This window comes from Mus caroli, chromosome 14 (genome assembly GCF_900094665.2).
Source record: "Mus caroli chromosome 14, CAROLI_EIJ_v1.1, whole genome shotgun sequence".
In the NCBI taxonomy this organism is placed as follows: Eukaryota; Metazoa; Chordata; class Mammalia; order Rodentia; family Muridae; genus Mus; species Mus caroli.
Genome location: NC_034583.1, coordinates 46,303,937 through 46,330,014, shown reverse-complemented (window position 1 = coordinate 46,330,014; position 26,078 = coordinate 46,303,937). Strand labels below are relative to the sequence as shown.

Here is a 26,078-nt window from a genome sequence, read left to right as displayed (position 1 = left end):
GCTCGTCCAGAATACCCAGATCTGGTTTCTAGCCCTTACCAGCTCCACAAATTCTTACATCTTTTTGGCCTCCACAGGATGGGCAAATACAGTATGGTACACACAGGCACAACTCACTAATAAAATCAATAGTCTCTTCTTGACAACAGAAGTCTTACGTTAGATAATATAGTACCCAAGATTTTAGTCAGAGCTTACAATATAAAACTGTAACCCGCTCCCGGCCTGCAATTAAGACAAGCAATTCCACCTTCAATTTCCACCTCTGGAGTGCCAAGATTAAAGGTGACAGTAAGCTTGCTCAGAGAGGGATCTTAAGTTGTCCTTGTTTTGCATACGAGTCCATCTTGAGACATCAGGGTTAATAAGACCCAAATTTAGAAATTAGTCCATTTGCACTCACCTGAGCAGTTTTCAGTTGTCTCACTATATAGCCCTGCCTGCCCTGTAACTATGTAGACCAGGATGGCCTCAAACTCAAGATATCTGCCTGCCTGTATCCCAGCACTGCGACAACGTCCACTCTCGAGGGCAGTTCTTTTTCTGCTCAAGACCAATCAATCATCCTCAACTGAATGCATTATAGTTAGCTCTAACTTCTACCTTAATGTACAAATGTAACCCTCTCTAAAACACCAATCCTCCCCCCGATACTAAAAACATCCAAAGGGCCAATTTTTTCATAAAACAACTTTATTCATGACACATTATTTAAAAAAAAAAAATCCCATCCCCTGGAAATGAGTTAAAAAAACAAAAAACAAAAACAAAAGCCACCCCCACCACCCTATTCCCACTTCCTCCCATTCCCTCCAAATAAAAGGGAAAAAAAAGGTAAAGAAAAAAACAAAACAAAACAAAACCACCTGAAAAACAAAAATACCCCCAAACTCCCCAAAACAAAGTAGTGCATTTCCCCAAGGGTGAGGGGAATTTACACTGGAGCCGCTGGGAGCGAGATCTTCCGGCTACAGAAACCTGCAAAGAAAGACACTCAAAACAGAAAAAGAAACACAAAAGGAATAACAAAATAGATCACCAGGCAAACTGGAGGGGCAGGGAGCCGGAGGAAAGAGGGGTAGGGTGGGCGGAGACCTGGTAGGACAGGAGCAGGCAGGCAGGGACTGCAAAAGGCAGGGAGAAGACGAGGGAAGGGAACAAGCTGAACAGTTTGGTGTCCTTCCAGAGCCCTGGGTAAAAAAAAGCCCTCCTACCACCCGAGCCCACCTACCCCTGAGCAGGCCCAGAGAGGATGGAGGGGAGCAGGGAAACAGGGAGCAGCTTGCACAGTTGAGATGTGTCCATGGCGAATCCCCAGAAGGACTCTGTAGCCCCTGCCCCGCGCCCTGGGCCTCCCCTATTCCCAGAGCAGGTCCCTCCTCAGTTAGTTATAGGATTCTCCCCCCTTCCACAGTATATCTTTTTTTTTTTTTAAATATTTTTTTCCATCAAGGTCATCTTCTGTTTTTCTTTTTTTTTTTTTAATTCTTTTTTTTTTCCTTCTTTCCTCTTTTTTCCTCTCTCTCCTCCTAATACACACTTTTTTTAGTAAGGGGAATACCATGATGTCGCTCTAGCCCGGCCCCTGGAAGAAAGAAGGAGAGTTAGGTGTTAACAGGGTTACTAGAGAGTTCAGTGCAAGACCCTCCCCATGGGCCCGCAACTGCCCCAGTGACTGAGGGGAGCATCTCAAAAGTGAGGCCTCAATCCAGGAATAACACAAATGGCAAACTGGGGGGCCTTGACATGGGAAACAGGGCAAGGAAGTCCATCTAAGATACTGAGGGACAAGAAAAAGGATCCATTGTTTGTCCAGTGCTCCACAGCACTTAAACCCTATCTGGTAAAAAGGCAGGGTTTATCTTAATGTGCGATTGAAATGCAAGGACAGAAGTAAATGAAGCCCAGCCACACTCTGGAGCCACTAGGTCCCATCAGACAGCTGACCTTGGGTACAGTTCTCCCACGCGGCTGTGGGAGGACCAGCCAGGAGCTGGATCCTTCCACACACGGGGAAAATAACAAAGTCCAAGCAGTGCTTTCCCTACCCTGAGGCCTTATAGCTCAGGGTAAATAAACACTCTCACTGCCACCAACTCCCAAAAGAAGGTGGAGGGAGGAAACATCTCAGAACAAATCCACCCTCATCATCAGTTTCTGTTCAAGAAAACCCAGACCTGGCCTGCAACTACTTCCTCACTCTGCACAAGCAGGACCAAGTCCCTGCAACCAAAGGGAGGACAGGGGGTAAGGGTCCTCAGGTGAGGAGAGGACGAAGCCTAAGGGCTCATGGGAGGCGGGGAAGAGGAGCAGCCCATCTATCCTGACCTGTAGATTCGACCCCGGGGCCTGCTGTTAAAAGCACTGTAGAATCGAGATCGGGAGCTGTTGTAGTTGGTAGTCCGGGCACGGTATCGGGAGCGCGGGAAACCCCGGTCTGTTGTGCTGATACCTGGTCTGTTGGTTCGTTTGGGAATCACCTGAAAAGGACAGAGAACACCAAGGCTTGGAGTCAAGCCAGAGAATGTGTACAGAATGGCTAGCCAGGGCACTATGCTTACCTTGATTTGTCTTCCTCTAAACAGGGACTCATCTAAGGCCAGGGACGTCCTCACTGACTCTTTGTCCGAGAACTCTATATATGCAAACCTGGAAAGAAGATCAGACTTTACAAAGAGCTTACAGGTTAAACCCAACCTGTAATATACTTAGCTGGAAGTATAGTATGGTAACATTTTAAAAACTTCTAAATATTATTGAGTATAATGAACAGTTTATAATCCCAGCTTCTCAGTAGGCTGAGGCAGGGGAACCTAAGATCATGGTCTGCGCAAGCTACAGAGTTGCTAAGACCAACCTGGGCCACTTAAGAGAACCCATTCCACAATAAAGTTTGAAAAGGTGTGAGTGTGTGATATGTCTCAGTAGGAGGACCTGCCTAGCACACATTCTAAGTCCAAAGGTTCAGTCTCCAGTAGCACCAAAATTAAATCAACTAGACCCAGATTTCCATAAAGCCATACACAAACAGCTGGTGCTGACTGATGCTGCCCTCCCTCCCTCCCTTTCTAGTTTACCATCCCACCCCTGCCCAGTCTTTAGTTTACTACCTGGTCACTGAAGGCATTTAATATCCAACTACTGATATAGAGACACTTAGCAGGCATACTTGTTTCAACAAGCAATTACTATTCTTTGGGAAATGCTTTTTTGGTTTTGTTGTTGTTATTGGTTTTGGTTTTTTTTAGACAGGGTTTCTCTGTATAGCCCTGGCTGTCCTGGAACTCACTCTATAGACCAAGCTGGCTCAGAAATCTGCCTGTCTCTGCCTCCCAAGTGCTGGGATTAAAGGCGTGCGCCACCACACCCAGCTCAAATTAGGCCAGTCATGGTGGTATAAACCTAAAGTCTAATCCCAGTTTAATTCTGAGTTTAAGGCCAGCCTGGTCTATAGAGGTAATTCCAGTAATAGCCAGGGTTAAACAGAGAAACTCTGACTTGAAAACAAAACCAACCGACCACATAAATAAGAACCTTTAAAATGAGTTAACACTCTTTTGACTAGATTGACAATACACATCAGCATGTTCAAGGTCCTGGGTTCGATTCCGAGCTCATGTATTTTTCACGTATTTTTAAACTGTGAGTAAAATGATCTCAACTTATCCCCCTACTTACTTACCCTTTGGGATGGCCACTAAATTTGTCACAGAGTATAGTAACACGGTTGACTGAGCCACAGCCATGAAAATGAGCTTCCAGCTCTTCTGCTGTTGCACCATAGTCCACCTAAGGAAAGGAACACTTTACAAGTACTGGGGAAACTCCCAATTTGCACACATAACAAAGTAAGGAATAAGAAACAAAGTCCCCCCAAAGCCCAAAGCAGACTATTCCTTGATACATACATTGCCAACGTAGATAGAGCGGGCATCAGCCTCCATCTTCTCCTCAAGAGACATGATCACTGGGCCAGCTTTTAGAGGGGAAAAAATGACTTTAAGCAAGCACATTTTCTGCTCGATCAATACATACACCCTTTCACCCGCAGGCTAAATTGTTGGTATACTTCTGCTATACCAAGTACCCGGAACAATGTTTAGCACATAGTAGGTTTCAATATACATTAGAGAAACTATCTCTTAAAAAACCATAGAAAATGGTGTTAAGATTTTACATTTCTCAAGTCGTGTCTCTATTCAGCTTTAGCTGAAATGCCTCAAAGCAAACAAAACAGAATGGACTGAAATCGAACATTTTTAAAGAACTCCCTCCCTTACTGCCACCAATCAGCTCCTAAGTCCTAACTAAAGAGTCTCTAACTGAAAACTGTTAAGACTTGAAGGTCAAATGCCAGCTGATAATCGCCACAAGAAGGGTACAGACAAACTAAGAACAAAGAGAAACACATTTATAAATGAGACAAAGGAAGGCACCAGACTATCGCCACCAAAACGGCTTGTGTCTAACAAAGGTCAGTAGAACACATAATGGACTATGACCACACAGCACCTGCCCAGAAAAAAACTGCTCAGCCGAGCAGCTTCAAGGTCCCCAGCTTCTGCCACGCTGCGGTCTTCCCCCACCACCCTATCAACCAAAGACCCGGGGCTGTGCGTGCATGAGGCGATCTACTCACCATTGCCTGGGGGTGGACTCATATTCATCTGCTTCTCTACCTCGTTTTGTAGCTCCTTTAGCTTCTCTGCCTCTTCCTCCATCTCCCTGACTCGAGCTTTGATCGCTTCTAGCTCCTACAATGAATGAGCAGGGCATGCAGTTAACCAGACGCAGGGGCTGTGCCGTACATTTTGTCTGGGCCCGGCCACAGCCATGCTCGGCCATTTCCCTCGCCTCGTGCGAGGGTCGTGATTGAAATAAAAAATATATATTTTTAAACAAACACGCAGAAAAAATGAAAAGAGTCAATTTACCTTCTCTAGAGCCACCCTAGACACCCATGATGCCCCATCAGGCCGCTCACGAACGGCCTCGGCCCGCCACCAGCCACGTTATTCCCCGCCCAACCCCACCCCCCGCCTGCCTGCCTACTGTCCGTGCTCTGGGCCTCCCATGACCCGGCCCGCTCGCTCGGCCTCCTCCCCTCACCGGGTCCTCAATGGCGCCGTCGCCGGGGTCGGCCTCAACCAGTCCCGGCTCTTCCTCCTCCTCCTGACTGCCGGGGGCTCCCGAGCCGGGCCCAGGACCCGGAGCTCCCGGAGGGGCGCGGGGCCGGGGCGGCTCCTCTTCGGGCTCGGGCTCCGGCAGCAGCTCCCCAGGCTCCAGCTCCTCAGACTCCAGGCCGTTCCCGTAGTCCCCTGCGCCCCCCGGGTCCCCCTCCCCGGCCTCCCCACCGGCCCCGGGCACAAGATGGCGCCGCCGCCCCGGCCCGGAGCCCCGACCGCCCGCAGCCCCCGCTGCTGCTGCCGCCGCCGCCGCCGCCGCCATCGCCGCTCAGACTGGGGCCCGCCGCTCGGCGATTGGAGAACTGAGCCGGCCACGCCGAGGATTCATTAGTCAGTCAGCCTGCCCGTTACCCCGAGCTCGAATACTATTGGGGAATTCTACTTGGCAATCAAACGAGGCCCCACCTCTAAGGCGGGCCACTGTGCCAAATTCTCTGAACCCGGTAGGTGAAATATGCCTGTCAATCAACACACCCCACCTCCTGTCGAGTCCTTAGGTAACAATACGCCCGCACTGTGACGACCTTCCGCTCATCCTCCGCCCATGGGCGGGCCCACAACATGGAGGATGCTCCGCAATTGGCCTCTGACTGGTGAGGCGAAAAGGACCAATCTTCCAAACGCCTCACCGAAGCGGCCCATTCTTGGATGCCGATTGGCTTATGGGATTCGACGGGCAGACACCCGTTGTGCGACAGGTGAACCTTGCTCTCGAAAGGGTGGCCTGGCTTAAAGCTAGGGAATTCCTAGGCAGAGTGTGGTGGCGTACGCCTTTAATACCAGCGCTCAGAAAGCGGAGGCAAGTGGATTTCTGTGAGTTCAAAACTAGACTACTTACAGAATGAATTCCCAGGGCAGTCTGCACTACATAGAAAAGTAACCTCAAAAATAAAAAAAGGATCAGCAAACCTCACTCCCACTAGGAGTTGTGTCCCGTTGTTCGGCATAGGTTATTGTTTTTAGACTAAGATTCAGCCAGTTTTCTTGCCTAACTTGTTACAACACCCTCTTTTTCTTGGCCAGCTGACCTGTCAAAAATTCCTTACTGTAGCCTTAGGGCTAGTTTGCAAGTATGGTCTCCACACTTTCCCCGGTTTACCCGAGGTTCACAGATTTAGCCCTATATGTGCAGTTTCTCCTAAACCAGACCACCTCAGTGAGAATGCCTTCCACCAGCTTTCCCATTTTATCTTGAGACAAGTGGGCCTATTTCCACTGCACTCTTAACCATTCTGTGCTCCTTCCTAGCTAAGCAGAGTGCCTGCAGACAAGGGGTCAAGTCCTGTTTATATTTCTATCCGCAATTTTGTGTGATTATTGGGTGACTGCAACTTCTAGGTGTAATTTCCTAGCTTCCAAACCACTTTGAAGACCACTGGGGGTAATTCTCCATTCAAGTTCTCAAGACAGCTCTGCACCTTCAAATAACCATGAGAGCTGGCCCTGGAGAAGGTAGTATGATACCCACACTCCAGAAGAAATTCCACACATTTATAAAAATTAAAGAACAGTAGTACTAAATCTGCAAGAGGACTTTTTGTAGACAGATCAAACCACAAGTCTGAGGGGTAGATTCATACAAGCACAATCAAAAAGGCTAACTTGGTTATTACAACAGGGGAGTGGGGCAAAAGCAAAGTCGGAAGCACAGCTGATTTACCCCACTGTTGCAGTCCTTACCTCAGAAGCTTGGGAGCTGGAAGCAGAGTCGCACTCTTGCTGTGGATCCATCCGAACTGAAGTTGATCACCGAAGTCAGGCACCAAATGCGTTCCAAAGAACCTTACACCGATTCCAGCCAATTCAAAATCTGAAGGGTTTGCTGGCACCCAATTTAAGCAAGGTTAACTAAGGGAAATGTGATTACCAAATGCCTTCGTGTGATGATGGTGGTGTTTTGAGACAGGATCTCACTGACTGACTGACTCTGGCTGGCCTGAAACTCAATTTATAGTTTAGGCTGACCTAATCTCACACAGACCCCACCTACCTCTACTCCCTAAACTCTGGGAATAAAGGTGTGTGCTGCCACACCCATCTATTAAGTAAATAACCTTTGCAAAACCGTATTTCCCTAAATCCTTTTGATTGAATTTTGTTGTTTGATACAGGATCTTTGTGTAGCCCTGGCTTTCCTTGATCTCTCTCTGTAGACCAGCCTGGCTTTAAGCTCCCAAATGCTGGGATTAAAGGCATGCGCCACCACCATTGCCCGGCTGTGTGTTTTTTTGTTTGGTTGGGTTTTTTTGTTTTTTGTTTTTTGGGTTTTTTTTTTGAGACAGGGCTGTATTATATAGTCTGGCCTTACACCTGAGATCCTCCTACCCAAGGAGCATCCTGAGGCTATTATTTTCCTCTCAGCACTGTGATACACATGTGTAATCTTAGCACCTGAGAAGCTGAAGCAGAAAAACAACCAGGAGTTCCAGGCCAGTCTGCACAGTGAGTAACTAGTCACACGCCTTTAATCCCAGCACCTGGAGGCAGAGGCAAGTGGATCTCTGGGAGTTTGAGGCCAGCCGGTCTATAGGTTGAATTTCAGGACAGCCAGGCCACAGAGAAACCTTGTCTCAAAAGCCACAGTTTTTGATATTCTTAGAGAGGAGCTGAGTTCAGTTCTCGGCACATGCTCACTCCACCCGTAACTTCAGCTCTATCGAATCCAACACCTCCTGGCCTCCACAGGAACTAGCTCACATGCACATACTCTCTCCCACACACGTATAAATTTTTAAAATCTTTAAAAAACAAAATATCCCACAGAGCTAGGCGTAATAACATAACAGACTCCTGAATTCCTAACACTTGGGGGATGGGGAAGCAGAAGCATCAGGAGTTCGAGGCCAGCCTCACTTATATAGGAAAGCTGAGGCTAGCCTGGGCTACATGAGACCCTGTCTCAAAAAAAAAGGGGGGGGAGGGCTGTGCCCAGAGACAGGTTGAGTTCAAGGCCAGCCTTGTCTACATAGTGTGTTTCAGGACATAGTGAGCTACATAAGTACACAGTAAGATCCTATGGCTTCTAACCTCCTAATGCTAGGATTAAAGGCTCTCTCAATTTTTAATGAGGCTCCTAGAAAAATGTAAAGCTCTTTTTGTGACTTGCATTATATTTCACTGGTCAGTGATGACATATGACTTGAAGCCTTATGCTATTTTGAAAGACTTACTACTTTTCTATGTATGTATATGTGTGTTTGTGTGAATTTATGTGTAGCACTGGCATGTAGGAGTCCACAGAAGCCAAAGGGTATCAGATTCCAGGGAACTGGAGTACAGGTAGTGGTGAGCTGTTCTCTGGGTGCTGAGATGTGAACCAGGTCCTCTGTAAGAGCAGTAAGCACTCATAATGCTGAGCTATCTGTCCAGCCTCTCGAGTCTATTTTAGAAAAGACCCTGGTATCTTCTGATGTGGTCTATCCTAGCTTGCATTAACTTCCTAGCTCAGACCGTGTACAGAAGTGAGGTAGCATTTAAATGTGAAAGGGCTTCTACCAGGCTGCTTCATGTCAGCTTTGACTGGATAACTTTTAAAACATGTTATTTATGTATGGGTCTGTGTTCTGGTGCCCACAGAAAACAGGGGTGTTTATCATCTCCTGGAGCTGGAGGTTTGAACTACATGGCCCTGATTCTAGGATCTGAGCTCCTCTGAGTTAGGCAGCAAGTGCTCTTAGCCACAGCCATTTCTCTAGCTCAACCGATAGGCTAACTTCCATTCTCTCTTTTTCAACTTTTTATTTGAAGGAAGCACACGTCATGGCACTGGTGTGAGCTGCCAAACTCAGTATACCCTTTCCATTGTCCAAGACTGAACTTGGATTGCCAGGCATGATGGCAAGGACTGTTACCCACTGAGTCATCTCGCCAGCCCACTGAGTGGCTAATTTTTTGATAAAGGGTCTGTCTACGTAGCCCTGGCTGGCTTACAACTCACGATGTAGACAGATCAGCCCCCACCTTTCAGTGACACCTCCCATCCCTTGAATGTTGAGACTGCAAGTACATACGCCCATCACCGAGCTTGACTGCTTACAGTTTTAACTTTTTATCTAAAAAACTTGCTTTCAGTTGCTCTATCAGATGCTTATATTTATTACCCCTCCCCCCAAAATCAGAAAATACTGACAGCAGAAAGAACAAAACCTACCCATTAGACAAAACCACAAATGGTACCTTTGTCTGCTGAAGACTTCACACTATCACATTCTATTTTCTCTCTCTCTCTCTCTCTTTTTTTTTTTTTTTTTTTTTTTNNTTTTTTTCAAGACAGGGTTTCTCTGTGTAGCCTTGGCTGTCCTGGAACTCACTTTGTAGACCAGGCTGGCCTCGAACTCAGAGATCTGCCTGCCTCTGCCTCCCAAGTGCTGGGATTAAAGGTGTGTGCCACCACGCCCGGTCACATTCTATTTTCTAACCTATATAAGTTTTATAGGAAAATATAAAAATGTTTAAGTGCTAGTAGATACCTTCCATTATACTGTAATTCGTAGTTTTTACTTGTCATCTTAGACATGAGGATTTCCCTGGTCATTTGATTTAAAATTAGAGAATCTACATATTTCTATCCTTCATCCTGTTATTTAAAAATAGAATCTTTAGACAGGGTCTCACACGGAGGTCAGGCTGGCCTTGAACTTGCAGAGCTGCCTAGCAGCTGCCTCCCTAACACTACAATGAAAGATGTGTGTCACCAGGCATCTTTCCTCATAGTATTTACTACCTTCTAACATAGTTATGAGATTTATTTATTGTTTGACCCCCTACTGGAGTGTAAGAGCAACATGTGAGCTGAGATGTGTCTTCCCATTCTCTTTGCCTGTGAGCCTAGAACTGTGTTAAATATGCAGGAAACATTTGAACATTTTTCTCTAGAGATGATGAATGAAGAGCAACCATTATATTATGCTTTCTGGTCAAAATTTCTGTTGTGTGTTTGTGTGTGTGTGTGTGTGTGTGTGTGTGTGTGTGTGTTGAACAGGGTCTTATATAAGCCACAGTGGCACTGATCCTGCCTCTTATTTCCCCAAAGCTAGAATTATAAACTGGCAGCACCACATCCAGCTTTGGGATATATTTATAGGTTATTGATTAGTTATATATTATTATTTTATGGTTATTCCCCATAACCATATTTAAGGGTGTTTTTTTTAATTTTCAAAGAATTCAGCCAGACCTGGTGGCACACACCTGGAATCTCAACACTGAGTCTGAGGCCAGACTGGGCTACAAGCTACAAAAAAATGAAAGAAAAAGAGAACAAAAACTTGATAAAGAATATCTATGATCTACCCAATTGAAAGAAACTAGGGTTTGGGTTTTGTTCTTTCTCCTGACAATGAGTCTTACCTTGCAGCCCGGTGGCTTGGAGCTGACTATATGTAGTCCCAGCCAGATCTACACTTAAAGTCCTTGCTCCTGAAGTGCAAGAGATTTATAGCATAAGCAAGGACTACCCCAACCCAACCTCTCTACCCCCACAGTGGTCAGAAATTATAACTAAGTGTTGCCCAACTTTATTAAAAGTGCCATCTGGATGACTTGCATTTACACAGAACTATATAAAGAAAACAGTCATCTATCCCTTTGGACAGTCTAAAACTTAGTAATCAGACCATTATAAAGTAACACATTAGCCTAAATTATAATGAGGCTGATAGACAAACCTAAGGCCTTCTGGATCCCCGCCTGGTATTGCTAAAAGGACAGAGATATAAACTATTCGATTTGCCTGCGATTCTGACACTAAGTATCTTTGCAGAAAACTCTGCCGTCTGAGGAACTGGACAGCTCTGAACCTCACTGTTTTCCAGGTTGCTTTGGCGGCCAAGAAACTCACAGCTGAGTTCACAGCCTAGCTTTTGTATTTGAGAATAGTACTTAAGAACAACCTGCATGCATTGATTACTCTTTTGCTTTCTATCCGTTTGTTTAGAGGCAAGGTCTCAGGAAGCCTTAGCTGGCCTTGATCTCCCTGTAGACCTGGGTGGCCCACCTTCCTGTCTCTACCTGACTACTGGGATTGCAGTTGTTTGCCACCACACCAAACCAGGATATTTGAGGAGGTGGTTGTTGTGGGTAGGGGCTCCAGATGTACCACATGTGCCTACAGTTTCTGGAGGCTGGGGTTGGTATAGAATTCGTAGGTTTGGGTATTTGGCCAGGGATGGGGTGGGTGTGGTTTTCTTTTTCTTTTCTTTTTTCTTTTTTTTTTTTTAACCTCAATACTTTATTTCCCAAATCCCTATAACTGCAGTTATGCCCCTTAGCAAGGTCATGGTCATAAGAAATGACTGGCTTAGTTCTGCAACCCAGGATGCACAGTATAGAAGTCACAAAACCCTGTTCAGCACTTCTCATTAAATTTCTGGGCTTTATTTATTTATTTTTAATACGACCATTACATATTACACAAAAATAAAAGTCAAATGAACTTGGCATTTATAAATTATTAAATAAAAATACAGGAATATATATTTATATTTATAGAGCTTTTTCTTTTCTTCTAAACTAACCAAATCTGTTCTCCTGCCGTTTATGATTTAAAAAAGTAAAATAGTATATGTATGCCCTAGTGTAAGTGGGGAGTAGGACTGGTAACTGCAGGACTGAGTGCCCACTTGCGCTCTTGCCTTGGCCTAAGCAAAGTCCCTATTTGTCCCTTTGGGCTTTGGAGAGCAAGAACATCCTCTCCAGCTACTTAGTATCTGAAAAATTATATCCATTTCCCTCATTTAAAAAAAATGAAATGGATTTAAAAGTTGGGAGCCATACTCAGCCTTCTTGGCCAAGAGCTAATCCCAAGGAACTATATGGCTCTAAAAGACAGTCCCTGGTTTTCCCTGACAGAAGAGTCTCTGGGTTTCCACTGGCCCTTAAAACGAAGGGCAGAACAGGTCACAACTCTCCACTGTGGTCCCATCTAAGCTTCTGAGAATCCAGACCAAGACCAACCCTTTAGCCTGTCCTAGCACAGCCTCTCCTCCCACCTGGCTGAAGGTCTGCGAGCAGAGCATGTTGGTAACCTGACCCTGGTTCCTGCTGCTCCTGTTTGCTAAAGGGCCCCAGGAATGCTACCTTAGGTAGGTGTCCCATGGGAAGGGTAGAGCAGAGACTTCCCTGGACGTGGAGGAGCACAGGCTCCAGATGGAGCTGATGGTCTAGTCAGTGGTTTTCTAACTTTTTTCAGCAGCAAAGCCCTTACCACAAATAAAATCTTACCCTGAACCCCGATACATAAGACAGCTACAAGGGGGAGCTGTTCTGTTTGAGGACAAACTGCTCAGCCCTCCACTCCCTCATCTCCCTAAGGACTCCTGAGGCAACCCCTAGGACACTTCGGGGCTCTGCCAAGCAGTTTGAAAACCACTGGCCTAGTTTGTCCTGAGCAAGTCAGAGCCTCCCACTCTGACTGCTTGTCACAGACAGCTCCGAGTCTCTTAGATCATCACCCTCGAAACAGACCAACTGGCACATGCAGCCTTCCACATCCCCCATAGACACTATGAAAAAGTGCAACCTTCTCTCAAAAGCCAAAGTCTGGACTAAAACACCTGAGGCCAATTTGGTCCCACATTCTAGCAAGCACAATATGATGCCACATTCTAGGACCAAGTGAAGAGGTGGGTCAGCTGTGGTCTAGCCAAGCTGGTCAGTGCTCAGGAGAGGCAGGTAGGGTTCTAGAGCACTGGGAAGGAAGTCAGCATTAAAGAGCAGCAATGTTAGCACCTTAGGAAGTGCAGCAGTGAGGTCTGGCTCAGGGCATGCATTCGGAGTGAATCATTTCCTCCCTCAAAAGAAAAGGCTAGAGTCTGGATTTGTTCTAGGGGACTGGACTGTGAGTTCTAATGTGACCATCTTCAGAGACTCGAGTGTTGACAACCTATGCAAAGAGCATGGCTTCAAAAGAAAACACGTTAGGTCATGGCAGGTACTCTAGAACCCATATCCCTGGCCCCTGACGGAGCAACAGCACCAAAACCCCACCACCCAGAACAGGCCAGTCAAGGAGTACCTGTCCCCGTCACTGCCAAGGGACTCAGAGCTGGAATGGTCCTCTCAAGGTATCGGCAGTCTCATTGAGACAGTCCAGGAACTAAACTGAACTGTAGATCAGCATTTATGCCTGTATCTTCTAGAGGAAAACTAGATCCCCAATTTAGACTTTGAGCTGGACAGAGAGATCCTAGAAACAGGCAACACTTTAGGCACCATTGTGCCACCGTTGGAGGGGAAGGTGACAGGCAAGTCCAACTACCAAAGCTTCTACCCACCCAGGCTCCACAGCCTTACCCTTTGTCAGCCCAGGTGCACAGATGCACACAACGGGGATGATGAAGAACAAGGCCAGCTGCAGAACTCTTCTCTCCAAAGCCCTGCCAACAACTCTCGGCAGCACCAGAGCCCTAGTCTAGATACAGTGTTCCTCTCTCAGCCTGGAGGCGTAAGGTCAAGGGAAGGGGCAGAGAGGAGAAGGGCAGTGAACTGGCCCTTGTTCTTGCCATAGCAAGAAGGAATGTTTTCTCTAAGTACCCCACCACCAGATTCGACAGACAGCCCAGCATGCACATGAGCATGCTTGCATGTGCACATACATGCACAGGTGTGCCCATGCAGCCCACAGCCACAGCCATTTCACCCAGTCACCTGATCACCAAGCTTCCATCCCAAAGGGAAGTGAATTCTAGGCTCCCTAAATCCCATTCATCTAGTAGAGACACAGATCTTTGAAGTAAGCTCACCGTCCTTGGAGCTACAAGCCATGTTCCGGGTAGTTGTGTGCCCACGATATGGGCATGATTCCTCCCACCTCCCCACCCCCACCCCCCAAGCCGTGGGATGACTCCACTCTCTGGGTTCTTGGCCTTGAAACATTCCTTAATGTTTCCAACTCATTTTCTGCCACCTGCCTGGCATGCTGGGCTCCCACACACACTACCTTCCCCTGCCTTTCTCTGTTCCATGACCATCCAGTTTCTTCCAAGGGCATTCGCTATTGTTCCAGCTCTCCTGGCCCCTAGCCACACCTAGCCCCACCTGGCCCTAGACTTTCTCACTTGCTAGCAAAAAAGGCCCCTACAGTTACCAGGGCCCCCAGTGCCACGGCCCCCGTCAGCACTGTCCTCACTGATGCCCAGTTCCCCTCCCGCAGACGCCGTGCCTCCTCCAGGGCCCCGTCCCCGTATAGAGCTGTGAACTCCGCCTGTGGGAGAGAAGGGAAGTAGAGAAAGGAGAAAGGGAGATCAGGAAAGGATAGTGGAGAGACGAGGGAAGGAAGAGTTCCAGTTCCATCCACTGTGAGCACTGCCCCCATCCCCAGCTGCTCCAGCCAAAGCTCTACTGCCCACAAGCCCCACTGAACCCTGTCCCTGGCTCCTCTGCACTGTCTACGTGAAGTCAGCCCCATCCCGTCCATGGCAATAAAGTTCCGTTCAGAACTGGCATCCTTTGCTAAGGCTTGCCTAGCCATGACCCATCCCTGACCGGCCTCACCACCCATACTATGTACGCAGGGGTCACAACTTTTCACTGAAGGCTCTCTGTTTATAAAACTCTGTATTCGGTCTTCTGCTTGGGACCGTGAAGCCCATCCAGCTATTACTGCATGGCAGCCCTGGAGTACTGTGAGCTTGATGCTCTCAGTCTGATTCCACTTAAATAAGGGAACTCAGCCCTTCCCAGCACAACCCCAGCCTTCCATCAGAGGCCCCATTTTCCCATGAAGACCAACTTTGTAGAGGGATGCGGAGAGCAGCAATTGAGAACTTCTTACCCAGCCCCCACTGCTGTGGATCCAGTCAGCCAGACGTGTCTCCAGGTAGGCCACCATCCAATCCTGCACTTGTCCCACCAAAGGCTCCATTTCTTTGTTGACACTCTCAGCACACAGGGCAGCCCCAAAGACAAAGAATGCCACAAGACGGCCCCAGTTGGGGCCCCCTTGGAAAAGTTCGTCGGAAACCTGGGTGAAGCGTTGCTGGGCTGAGCCTGGGGTCACGTGTAGCTGAGCGGCCAGGTCAGAGAAGGTGCGACGGAAACGGGTCTCAAACTCGTCTCCAGCAGCCCGCATGGCTTGGTGCAGCGGGTCGGCGGCTGGGCCTTCCCCAGGGCCAGCTCCACAGACATAACCCTTCTGCCTCAGCTTATAGCCTACAAAGTCAGCCACTAGAGCCCGTGTGTCTGGGGTTGAGGCTGGGGTCGCCATCCGGGCGGCTGAAAGGGGCAAGGATGACAGACTGACATAAATATAAGGAAATTATTGACAGAGAGCAAGAAGGGACATTTCCTATTTGATCAAGCTCCTGAGATAGGTGAAATGCTCTGAGGCCACTGGGCAGGGCCAAGAAAGAGCAAAGGATTTAAGTCATGGGGAGGTTCAAAGCATAAGCAGCTGGCCACGTATAACATGTCAAATTAAGTGTGCAACAGGAAATCTTATTTTTAGACTACTTCAGATTCCTTTTATACGACAGCACCAGCTGTATGACACCTCTACACACACACACACACACACACACACACCCCTTTTTGGCTACAGGAAGGGGCTTAAGACCTCCCCAGGAGCATGATGCGAAGATGTTGGCAGAGGCACAAGATAGGGAGGAGACAGGGGCTGAATAGGAAGATGGGAAAAGCCAAGGGCTGTAATGGGGCAGAAAGGAAAAGGACACTTACCCAGCCTGGATGGCAGCTCTTAGGACCCAGTGCTGGTGGCGGGGAGCCCCCAGCTGAGGCCTTTCATCCTCCCGGCTAGAGTGGAGCCCTGAAAAGGGGAGGGAGAGAGAACTAGGTGGAAAAGGCCAGGGATCTGGATCTGGCCCGGAAAGAACTGGAACTGCAGCGCCTGGGACTGGGCCCCTACCTCCAACGCTTTGCCAGCTGTGGGACCGATTCCGTGTTTAATGACTGTCCTCTCGGGAAACCTGGGACCACGGGCTTCCTGCCGACACCATCTCTATTCCCGGTTCCCCCCAAGAGCAGCCCAAAGGCCCAGCTCCTCCCATTCCCCCACCCTTAGCTGGTCTCCAACCCCGCCCGCCAGCCAGGTTAAGGAATCTCACGGGTCAGGCCGCAGCCGGGATCCGGAATCCGGTTGTTTCCTGGTGGAGGAGCTGGGAGGGAGGGAGGGAGGGAGAGAGGGAGGAAGGGAAGGAAGAAAGGAGGGAGGAGGGGAGGGCAGGGAGGGAGGGCCCGGCGCCGGGTGATGATGGGACACAGAGATGCGTCCAGAGAGAGGGGCGGGGCTGGGAGGCAGGGCTGGGAAGAGCCACAACTCCAGGAAGAGAGGGCCATTGAAGGGCTGTTCAGAGGCCATAGTGACCTGTGCCGGCTGCCTGCGAAGCCCCCAGTGTCCCCAGAGAAACACACCGGGCCTCAGCAGCTCAGTGCAAATTCAGCATTTCCGGAAGGTCTCTTCTGTTCACGCACTTGTTGAACTTTCCAGCTTGGATTGCGTGCCTAGGAAAAGCAGAGCAGTTCCTATTAAGCTGGGAACAACCTCTTGCCCTTGTGGGGCTAGTAGGAACACTAAACACAAAAATACTTCCCCTCAGGACCTTTAATGCAGTGGGCTCTTCCTTGGCTGGAGTTTCAGCTAGGTATCAAGGTGTCAGGCCTTGGTTTACAGTGTCCACAAGCAATCTTCATCTTTTGTAATCAGATTGATTTTCTTTTCATTTGCTACCCACCATAGGAGTTAATTCTTATTATTTAAAAAAAAAATCAAACAATAAAAGGCACAAATTGATACAAGCTTACTAATCTTACACACCCTTCCTAAATACAGGTTACCAATGTTGGGTTAATACCCGTTTTACAGATTACATCTATAATTTACATGTGAATATCTACATTCACATATACATGGATTATATATACATTTATTCATACACATATGTTTATATAAATATGTGCTTTTATATATACATATACAATATAAATACATATACATGGATTATATATACATTTATTCATACACATATGTTTATATAAATATGTGCTTTTATATATACATATACAATATATAATATATTTATAAGTATAAATATATATATTATATATAATTTATAAATGTATCAATATACGTATAAATATAAAGTATATCAGTATAGTATATCTAAATATTTTTATATATTCCATATATATTTATAATATATACATATATGTATATATAATATACATGTATCTATTTATATGTGCATTTATGTATATATATGTAAGAATATGTATATATAAAAACCGAGTATGTGTGTGTTTTGAAACATGGTTTCTTCTCTGTGTAGCCCTGGCTGCCCTGGAACTCACTTCTTTTTTTTTTTTTTTTTTAAGATTTATTTATTTATTATATGTAAGTACACTGTAGCTGTCTTCAGAGACTCCAGAAGAGGGCATCAGATTTCATTACGGATGGTTGTGAGCCACCATGTGGTTGCTGGGATTTGAACTCAGGACCTTCAGAAGAACAGTCAGCGCTCTTAGCCACTGAGCCATCTCGCCAGCCCGGAACTCACTTCTATAGAGCAGGCTGGCCTTGATCTCACAGGGATTGGCCTGCCTCTGCCTCAGACACTATGGGATTAAAGGCGAGAGGCACCACCGCCCAGCACACAATAATATCTTTCTGTAGAGCAAGTTTCCAGGGCAAGAAGCTTTCTGACTACAGCAGATCCACAGATCTCATCAGTGTGCTGGTCCTCCCACCTCTCCCCCCACCCAGGACTCCTGAAGGTTGCCATTTCTTCAGCTCTGGAACGCCAGTTAAGGCCAGAAAGAGGCAACCCAATTATGTGTCTTCAGTTCTTTCTTGTTACTTCCCCTTGCTTCTCCCACTAACCCCTGATGTTCCCACTTGTCTGTGTGGTCACCGGAGAAGCCACAATGATCATAGTAGCAATCCATTATGGGGATTGATTCTCTCTCTCTCTCTCTCTTTTCCTTGTAGGTCAGTCTGACCTTGAACTCACAATCTGCCTATGCCAGCAGTCCAGATGGTATTGCAGGTGTGAGCCACAGATCTTTCTTTACATGTATAAGTTTTATTCTCACCTCATTCCTGAGACTGCTTAATCCTTATTCCTTGAAAAGGGGAAGCTGAGATTTGGAAAGATTAAACCATTTACCCAAATCCACACATCCAAGGAGAGAAGTGAGGACTTCAGTCTACATCAGTCTGGCCTGTGTTTGAACTCTTGACAATGAATGCCTCAGAATGACCTCCTCTTCCCTCTGGCAGTCAGCACTGTTCTTCCAGCTGGAATCCACAGCAGTTCTGAGTTCCTGCTTAGTCCTTTGCTCTGAACGTACAGCCTGTTCCACTTCTGTGCAGTTCCATCGTTCCACCTGTCCCCGTGTCTCCTTTGTTCTTAGACTGATCATTCTAGATGCCACCAGCAGGACATCCCCATTTGTTTTTAGAGACAGATTGGGTTGGGGTACAGGAATCACCCACAAACCACATGGACACTGATTTCAACCAAGCAGGGACAGTTTATTAAAAACACACCTCAGGACTGAATGATCAAACTTGGGAGCTGAGACTATGATTCTAACCTACTAAACTCTTAAGCCTGAAATCCACAAGCATGTGTGCCAAGTTCTCCCACCACTCAGGATTTAGGGACAGGGACCGCCTTAGGAACACGTCTTTGTGGTGCACCTATCTCGCTCCCATTGGTTGGGTTATTCATCTGTGGCGAGGCGACTTGCCTGGCATTCATGTCTCAACTTGCCAACCAGGATGTCAGTTACCCAGGGAGGTCTTGGAAACGTAAACCATTTGACAGCTATCAAAAACGGAAGTTTTATTCAAAAGGGCTATGGTACTATCTATCGGAAAGGCAGTGTAACAATCTAGTTTAAGGATTTCATTTGCACCATGGTTTATTCTAAGACATTGACCAGAAATAAATACTCTTGGGGTGGGGGGCACTATTTTGCAGTGGGGTCCAGGCTGGCCTTGAACTCACTATGTAGATGAAGACGACCTTAATGAACCGTCTGCATCTCCTGATTAGTGCAGGGATTACAGGAGTACACAGCACACGGAATTTGTTTTTATTACTGGTCTTAAGAGACACTAATATATTTCCGTCTGACCTTTTATTTTTAAGCTCTTTGACTGCCAGGGCTATTTTATTCACATTTGTGTCATGATCAGCACACGTTGACTAAATGAAGCATTTGACACCTCCTGCCAACCTCTGAGCAGTTCCAGTCAGATGTTTAAAGATCTGCTGTTTAAGAAATAAAGACTTGGGCTGGTGAGATGGCTCAGTGGGTAAGAGCACCCGACTGCTCTTCCGAAGGTCCAGAGTTCAAATCCCAGCAACCACATGGTTGCTCACAGCCATCCGTAATGAGATCTGACTCCCTCTTCTGGAGTGTCTGAAGACAGCTACAGTGTACTTACATATAATAAAGAAATAAAGACTTGCGGGGTGCGGTGGCGCATGCCTTTAATCCCAGCACTTGGGAGGCAGGGGCAGGTGGATTTCTGAGTTCTAGGCCAGCCTGGTCTACAAAGTGAGTTCCAGGATAGCCAGGGCTACACAGAGAAACCCTGTCTCAAAAAACCAAAAAAAAAAAAAAAAAAAAAAAAAAAAAAAAAAAAAAAAGAAATAAAGACTTATGCCAGACATGATGGCACACTCCTTTAATTCCAGCACTCAGGAGACAGAGGCAAGTGGATCTCTGAGTTCAAGGTCAGCCTGGTCTACGGAGTGAGTTCTAGGACAGCCAGGGATACACACAAAAACCCTGTCTCAGAAAACAAAATCCAACAGCAGCAGCAGCAGCAACAACAACAACAACAGAGAGCTTCTAGGAGACTGTTGGGGTTCAATCCCACAGAGGCAGTTCCCCCTGTTGCTAAGAAGCCTGGATTCATCCTGTAGTGGTTCTTTCTTCCATTGCTCAGTCCAAGTAACTACAAACACTGACAAATTATTTTACAGCTTAAGACACAAAGTATGTTCATGCATGTTATGTGTGAAAGAAGAAACACAACTCAATATGGTTTCTAAAGTGAGTCCCAGCTAATGGTATGTTTAAAGCTGCCATGAAACACACACAGGAATGGACTGTACAGTAACATAGCAGTAAGTCGCACTCTTTATGACCAGTTGAGTCTCTTGTATAGTTGTGTTGGTTAAGCCATCCTGTTAAAAATTTAGACACTTCATGGCTCAGTGAGTGTTTTCCCAGCACGTACAAGGCCCTGGGTTCAAACCTCAACATCACAAATAAATAAATAAATTTGGAGATTTTATTTGTACTCTAATATTTTCTCTTCTTTCCTTCTTTTTCTTTTCTTTCATTTATTTATTTAGAGACAAGGTCTCTCTACATAGCTGTCCTTGAACTCACAGAGATCTACTTGCCTCTGCCTCTTGAGTGCTGGAATCAAAGGTATACACTTGGGGGCTGGAGAGATGGCTCCGAGGTTAAGAGCACTGACTGCTCTTCTGAAGGTCCTGAGTTCAATTCCCAGCAACCACATGGTGGCTCACAACTATTCATAATGAGATCTCACTCCCTCTTCTGGTATGTCTGAAGACAGTTATAGCATACTTACATATAATAAAAAAATCTTTTTAAAAAAAGGTATACACTTGCACCACAATGCCTGGCTCCATATTATCTATCTATCTATCTATCTATCTATCTATCTATCTATCTATCTATCATCTATCTATTTATTTATTTTGGATTTCTCAGTGTAGCCCCAGCTATCCTGGAATTCACTCTGTAAACCAGGCTGGTCTCAAGCAGAGACCCTGCTTGTTCCTGCTTCCCAAGTCCTGGGATTAAAGGAGTGAACCTCCATGCTCAGCTCACTTATTTTTTTTTTTTTAAATTATGTGCTGTGTGTGTCCAAGCGGGAGCTATGTTCATGTGAGTGCAGGGTCCCTGGAGGCTAGAAAATGGCACCAGATTCCCTGAAGCAGAGCATTCTCTTACCAATGAGCCAGCCTTCCAGCCCCATACTGTCCACTTCTATATTAGATGCTAACATTATCATTTAACGAAAATACCAGTGTCGTCATTATTATCAGTTATATTTTAATGCTGTATAAAACTAAATGAATAGAACAGTGAACTCTAGAATTTGGCTGCTGAGGTCCTAATCCTAGCTCCACAATTGGTAACTATGTGACGCTCTCTGGGCAAGGATCTTTTCCATCTCAATTTTCTCCTCTGTAATATTTGGGTTTTTTGTTTGTTTTTGTTTTTTTTTGAGTTTTTGTTGTTGTTGTTGTTTTAGGTTTTTTTTTGGGGGGGGGGTTGAGACAGGGTTTCTCTGTGTAGCCCTGGCTGTCCTGGCACTCACTTTGTAGACCAGGCTGGCCTCGAACTCAGAAATCCTCCTGCCTCTGCCTCCTGAGTGCTGGGATTAAAGGCGTGTGCCACCAAGCCTGGCCTTTTTGTTGTTGTTGTTGTTTCTGTAATATTTGTAACAATTATAAATACTATAATTATGCCTAGTGTTCTGTATTATAAAACCCCATAGAAAGCAGGAGCATGGCTCGGCAGTTAAGAGCACATAACAGTCTTCTAGAGGCCCTAGTGTAATTTCAGCACTCACTTATACCAGCTCACATCTACCTGTAATGCCAGTTCCAGGCTATCTGATGTCCCCTTTTGGCCTCCGTGGGTACCTGCATTCCTGCATACATAACCCCCTGACACCATGCAGATAATTGAAAATGAAACAAATCTTTGTAAAAAAAAAATCAGAAGAGAAGTTAGAAAATATTTTACATACCATTGTCACTAGTGTATTTTTCAAAAATAAAATGGAAAATAGCCTGTCCTGTGTCCTTCTTGGAAGAAGGACAACTCAATAACTGGAAGACCTACCATGTATAAAAACGGCCATGAATCAGAAACAGTCTTCACCCTTGAAAAGATTTACAGATAAGAGATCAGAATTATTTTTGTTTGTTTTAATGATTGAGAAAAATCAAGGTCCAGAGAAGTTATTCCTTTCTCAAGGTCACACAGCTAATCAGCAGGGGACATAGGACTGGAAGCTAAGTGTTCTCATTACTTTTCTCAGTAGCCAGTGAGCCAGTGCCACCGCGCATCCTTTTGAATCTTCTACTAAAGACTTTTATCTAGGATTCACGCCCTTTCAGTCACTACACTCATTGCCATCGTATTTCAAACCTGTAGCCTGGGTTTAAGAAAACACTGAGTTCTAAGGAGAATTAAACCATCAGCATTTTTAATTTTCCCGTGCTAAGAGAAAAAAAGAAAAAGGAAAGATTACTCTTTTCTTCCTGCTTTAACCCTTCTTATATAGGAGTAACTCATCTAAGACCCCAAGGATGGAGGCAGTCCCGCCCCCTGGTGCAGCAGTGAAGATGGATACCAGCCACCTGTCAGAGGGCTGTGGGCGGGGGCCGGGTCAGCGAGGCCCGCAGAACTGAAGGGTGAGCGTCGCTGAGCGCACGCTCAGAGCAGAGAGCTGGAAGCGAGCAGGACGGATAGTCTGACACCGGGGCTGGCCGCCAAAGGAAGGGAAAGATGGTCAAGGAAACCGAGCAGGCAGGGTACGCGGGGTGACAGCAAGGAGAGTCCGCAGCCAGCTGCTGCTGAGCAGCCCTATCTACACCTTATGCTCGGGCATAGAGCCGGCAGCAGAGCGAGGACGCGCCGGGCACTGTGCGCTAGCCCCGCTGGGGCTCAGGGGTGACATGTCCCACGAGCGGCCACCGCGCACGGATATCCCCCGCAACCTGAGCTTTATAGCGGCATTGACCGAGCGGGCGTACTACCGCAGCCAGCGGCCCAGCCTCGAGGAGGAGTCGGAGGAGGAGCCCGGGGAGGGCGGGACCCGGCCAGGCGCCCGCTCGCGGGCTCACGTTCCGGGTCGGGGGCGCAGGGCCCGCTCTGCGCCCGCGGGTGGTGGCGGGGCGCGGACAGCCCGCAGCCGCAGCCCTGACACTCGCAAGAGAGTGCGTTTCGCCGACGCGCTGGGGCTGGAGCTGGCTGTGGTCCGGCGCTTCCGCCCGGGGGAACCGCCCCGGGTGCCCCGCCACGTGCAGGTGCAACTGCAGAGGGACGCCCTGCGCCACTTCGCGCCGTGCCCGCCGCGAGCCCGCGGCTTCCAGGTAGGCGTCCCGCCGTGCCCCGCCCCCGGGCCTCAGCCTTCCCTCTCGGGAGTCCCCGCCCTGACCTGCCTCCCCGCCCTCTCTCCTCAGGAGGCGCGCGTCGCCCTGGAGCCAGCCCTGGAGCCCGGCTTCGCCGCCCGGCTGCAGGCGCAGCGCATCTGCCTGGAGCGCGCAGACGCGGGCCCTCTGGGCGTGGCCGGGAGCGCGCGCGTGCTGGACCTGGCCTACGAGAAGCGTGTGAGCGTGCGCTGGAGCGCGGACGGCTGGCGCAGCCTGCGGGAATCGCCCGCCTCCTACGCGGGTCCTGCTCCGTCCCCGCCGCGGGCTGACCGCTTCGCCTTCCGCCTGCCCGCACCTCCGGTCGGCGGAACGCTGCTCTTCGCCCTTCGCTACCGGGTTACGGGCCGCGAGTTCTGGGATAACAACGGCGGCCGAGACTACGCGCTCCTTGGGCCCGAGCATCCTGCCGGTGCCGGAGCCGCGGAGCCCCAGGGCTGGATCCATTTTATTTGAGACAAGGCTCCTACAGGCCACAGCAGGGAAAAAACGGAGGCATGCAGGCGTAGGGGGAGAGGCTGTGGCGCCAGGAACCAGGGAGTCACATTTGGCAGATGGGTGGAGAGCGGTCTCAGTCAAGCGGAGGTGGCTGGAAACCGCCTGCGAAACTCAGAGAAATTGGGGTGGAAAACAGCAGGTGTGCGTAAGTGGAAGGAACTCGAGGAATGAGAGATAGAAGGCCCTGAAAGGCTCTGGAAGGTCAAGAAGCCTTCTTGGGCTGGGAACCTTTATGGACTGAGGAGCCTTGATGTATAAAGTCCAGCCCAGTGAAGTCATTCGGATTGCTTCCCTCTTACTGGCCTTACCACCCCACGTCCCTGTGTCCTGCCCATCCTAGCTTCATCTGAGCCGAAATTGCCTTGCTTAACTCCAGGAATTTGACCATTGCCTTCTGGCAGTATGACAGGATTCCCTTGTCTCTCAGCAGTTCGTGGCTTCAGTCTTCAAGGATAGGGGTTGGGAGGGGGGGTATGACAGTTTGTTCTTTTTGAGTTCCTTCAGCCACCAGGCAAGCACTAGGAGTAAGGACGGTGGCAAAAGTAACTCCCACCCTGCCCTTGTAGCCAAATAGTGAGACATCTAAGGGGTTCACATAGGCTTCCAGAAGAATGAATGCCAGCCTTACTTTTCTGGGCGTCTTCTTAACCTCTAAGCACTTTATGTCAAGGGCCGGGGAATCATGAAAATCCTACTGATTTATTCTTCGTGCCTCTTAAAAAGAGGAAACCACTGAGTATCTGTATGGTTGAGCATATTTCTTTGTGTCTTTGGGCTCCGTTTTCCTCTGTGAGAAGAAAGTGGAGTTAGGTGGTTCCCTAAGGCCCTCTCCTCCTCTTCCACCTCCTCTTCTCTCCTTCTCTCTCTCTTAAGGCTACTTTTCCTTTATTTTCTTTTCTAGATTTATGTTATGTGTGAGTACACTGTCACTGTCTTTTGACACACCAGGGCGTCAGATCCCATTACAGATGGTTGTGAGTCACCATGTGGTTGCTGGGAATTGAACTCAGGACCTTTGGAAGAGCAGTGAGTGCTCTTAACCATTGAGCCATCTCGCCAGACCCCTTTCTTCTTCTTTTTTTAAAGATTTATTTATTATTATATATAAGTACACCATAGCTGACTTCAGACGCACCAGAAGAGGGCGTTAGATCTCATTTCAGGTGGTTGCTGGGATTTGAACTTAGGACCTTTGGAAGAGCAGTCAGTGCTCTTACCCACTTAGCCATCTCGCCAGCCCTCTTTTCTTTTCTTTTTTTTTTTTTTCCTTAAGGCTGCCTTTCTTTCAGCTACCTTTTCTTGGGACTAACTGATCTTCCTTCTTTCCTCCTTCCTCTCTCTCTCTCTCTCTCTCTCCCTCCCTCTCCCTCCCTCCCTCCCTCTTTCCCTCCCTTCTTCCCTTCCTTCCTTCCTTCCTTCCTTCTTTCCTTCCTTTTGGCTACCTTTCTTCTTTTCTTTGTTTCTTTCTTAAGGCTACCTCTCTCTTCTTCTCTTCTCTTCTCTTCTCTTCTCTTTTCTTCTCTTCTCTTCTCTTCTCTTCTCTTCTCTTCTCTTCTCTTCTCTTCTCTCCTCTCAACATGGTCTCTAGCCCAGGCTGGCCTCCAAGGTACAGCCCTCCTGCTTCAGCCTCTGCTGTGCCGGGGGTTATTGGTTTGACCCACTATGACCTTTCTGGCATTTTATGGTCTGTTTATGGCACAGTATAGATTAGAAACAACATCTTTCAGTAAGCAAGGTGTCTCGTGGCACATACAGGAATGATGTTTTGAGTTTGAGGCCAGCCAGGGCTACATATGATTACCAAGCCATCCTGGGCTACATTTGACTCTCAGAAAATTGAAAGAAGGAGAAGAAGAAGAAACAAGACTTACCCAGTGCCCTGAGCCTGTGGCTGCGGATGAGCGTAGTTCAGATGACCCAGGACCCAGGCAGCAGCCAGCAGAGAACCCCAGTGGATCTGTAGCTCCTAAGCCATAGCTCACCCTGTGCCCTTTGGATTTCGCTCTTGCCTCCACAGACTTCCAGTCTGGGCTCCCAGTGGAAAATGGAGAAGAGTCCAGCTGTTAGGAAAACTGTTGGTGTGGGATCCCTAGAAGGAGACAGTGTTGAAACTCTGGAGGATAAAGGATTATGGGTATAAGAGATAGAAAAAAAGAATGAAATGGCACCAGAAGGTGGCATTTTGAGCCATACCCTGAGCCAGTGAAATGGAAAACCTGGAGTC

At 47.6% G+C, this 26,078-nt stretch overlaps 2 protein-coding genes across 6 annotated transcripts; one reads left to right on the top strand and one right to left on the bottom strand.

Annotated features, from left to right (window-relative positions):
* Positions 1 to 659: 659 nt before the first annotated feature.
* LOC110309062 (bcl-2-like protein 2) lies at positions 660 to 16,349 on the bottom strand. Of its 5 annotated transcripts, none has more exons than XM_021181430.2 (7): positions 5,110 to 6,267; positions 4,640 to 4,754; positions 3,909 to 3,976; positions 3,683 to 3,789; positions 2,562 to 2,649; positions 2,329 to 2,480; positions 660 to 1,585 (listed from the first exon to the last, which is right to left on the bottom strand). In XM_021181430.2, exons 1-7 carry the CDS (start codon positions 5,446 to 5,448, stop codon positions 1,546 to 1,548), a joined length of 909 nt encoding a protein of 302 aa, XP_021037089.1. In that variant the 5' UTR covers positions 5,449 to 6,267; the 3' UTR covers positions 660 to 1,545. The 5 variants fall into 5 exon arrangements, with proteins under 5 accessions (XP_021037089.1, XP_029324926.1, XP_029324925.1 ...); XM_029469066.1 differs by lacking the exon at positions 5,110 to 6,267 and adding an exon at positions 4,935 to 5,006 and having other exon boundaries at positions 665 to 1,585; XM_029469065.1 differs by lacking the exons at positions 660 to 1,585; positions 2,329 to 2,480; positions 2,562 to 2,649; ... (2 more) ...; positions 4,640 to 4,754; positions 5,110 to 6,267 and adding exons at positions 10,485 to 14,388; positions 14,959 to 15,398; positions 15,861 to 15,971; positions 16,048 to 16,195.
* Positions 16,350 to 22,622: 6,273 nt separating this feature from the next.
* On the top strand, positions 22,623 to 24,715 carry Ppp1r3e (protein phosphatase 1 regulatory subunit 3E). Its single transcript, XM_021182497.2, has 2 exons — positions 22,623 to 23,299; positions 23,390 to 24,715. Exons 1-2 carry the CDS (start codon positions 22,883 to 22,885, stop codon positions 23,810 to 23,812), a joined length of 840 nt encoding a protein of 279 aa, XP_021038156.1. The 5' UTR covers positions 22,623 to 22,882; the 3' UTR covers positions 23,813 to 24,715.
* The last annotated feature ends 1,363 nt before the right edge of the window (positions 24,716 to 26,078 follow it).

Bases quoted from the DNA above. Each gene is read 5' to 3' on its own strand.
- LOC110309062 (XM_021181430.2), bottom strand. From the start codon at position 5,448: ATGGCGGCGGCGGCGGCGGCGGCAGCAGCAGCGGGGGCTGCGGGCGGT. The intron at 4,755-5,109 runs GTGAGGGGAGGA...CATTCATTGTAG, and splicing joins ACGGCGCCATTGAGGACCCG to GAGCTAGAAGCGATCAAAGC. The intron at 3,790-3,908 runs GTATGTATCAAG...TCCTTTCCTTAG, and splicing joins GCTCTATCTACGTTGGCAAT to GTGGACTATGGTGCAACAGC.
- Ppp1r3e (XM_021182497.2), top strand. From the start codon at position 22,883: ATGTCCCACGAGCGGCCACCGCGCACGGATATCCCCCGCAACCTGAGC. The intron at 23,300-23,389 runs GTAGGCGTCCCG...CTCTCTCCTCAG, and splicing joins CGCGAGCCCGCGGCTTCCAG to GAGGCGCGCGTCGCCCTGGA.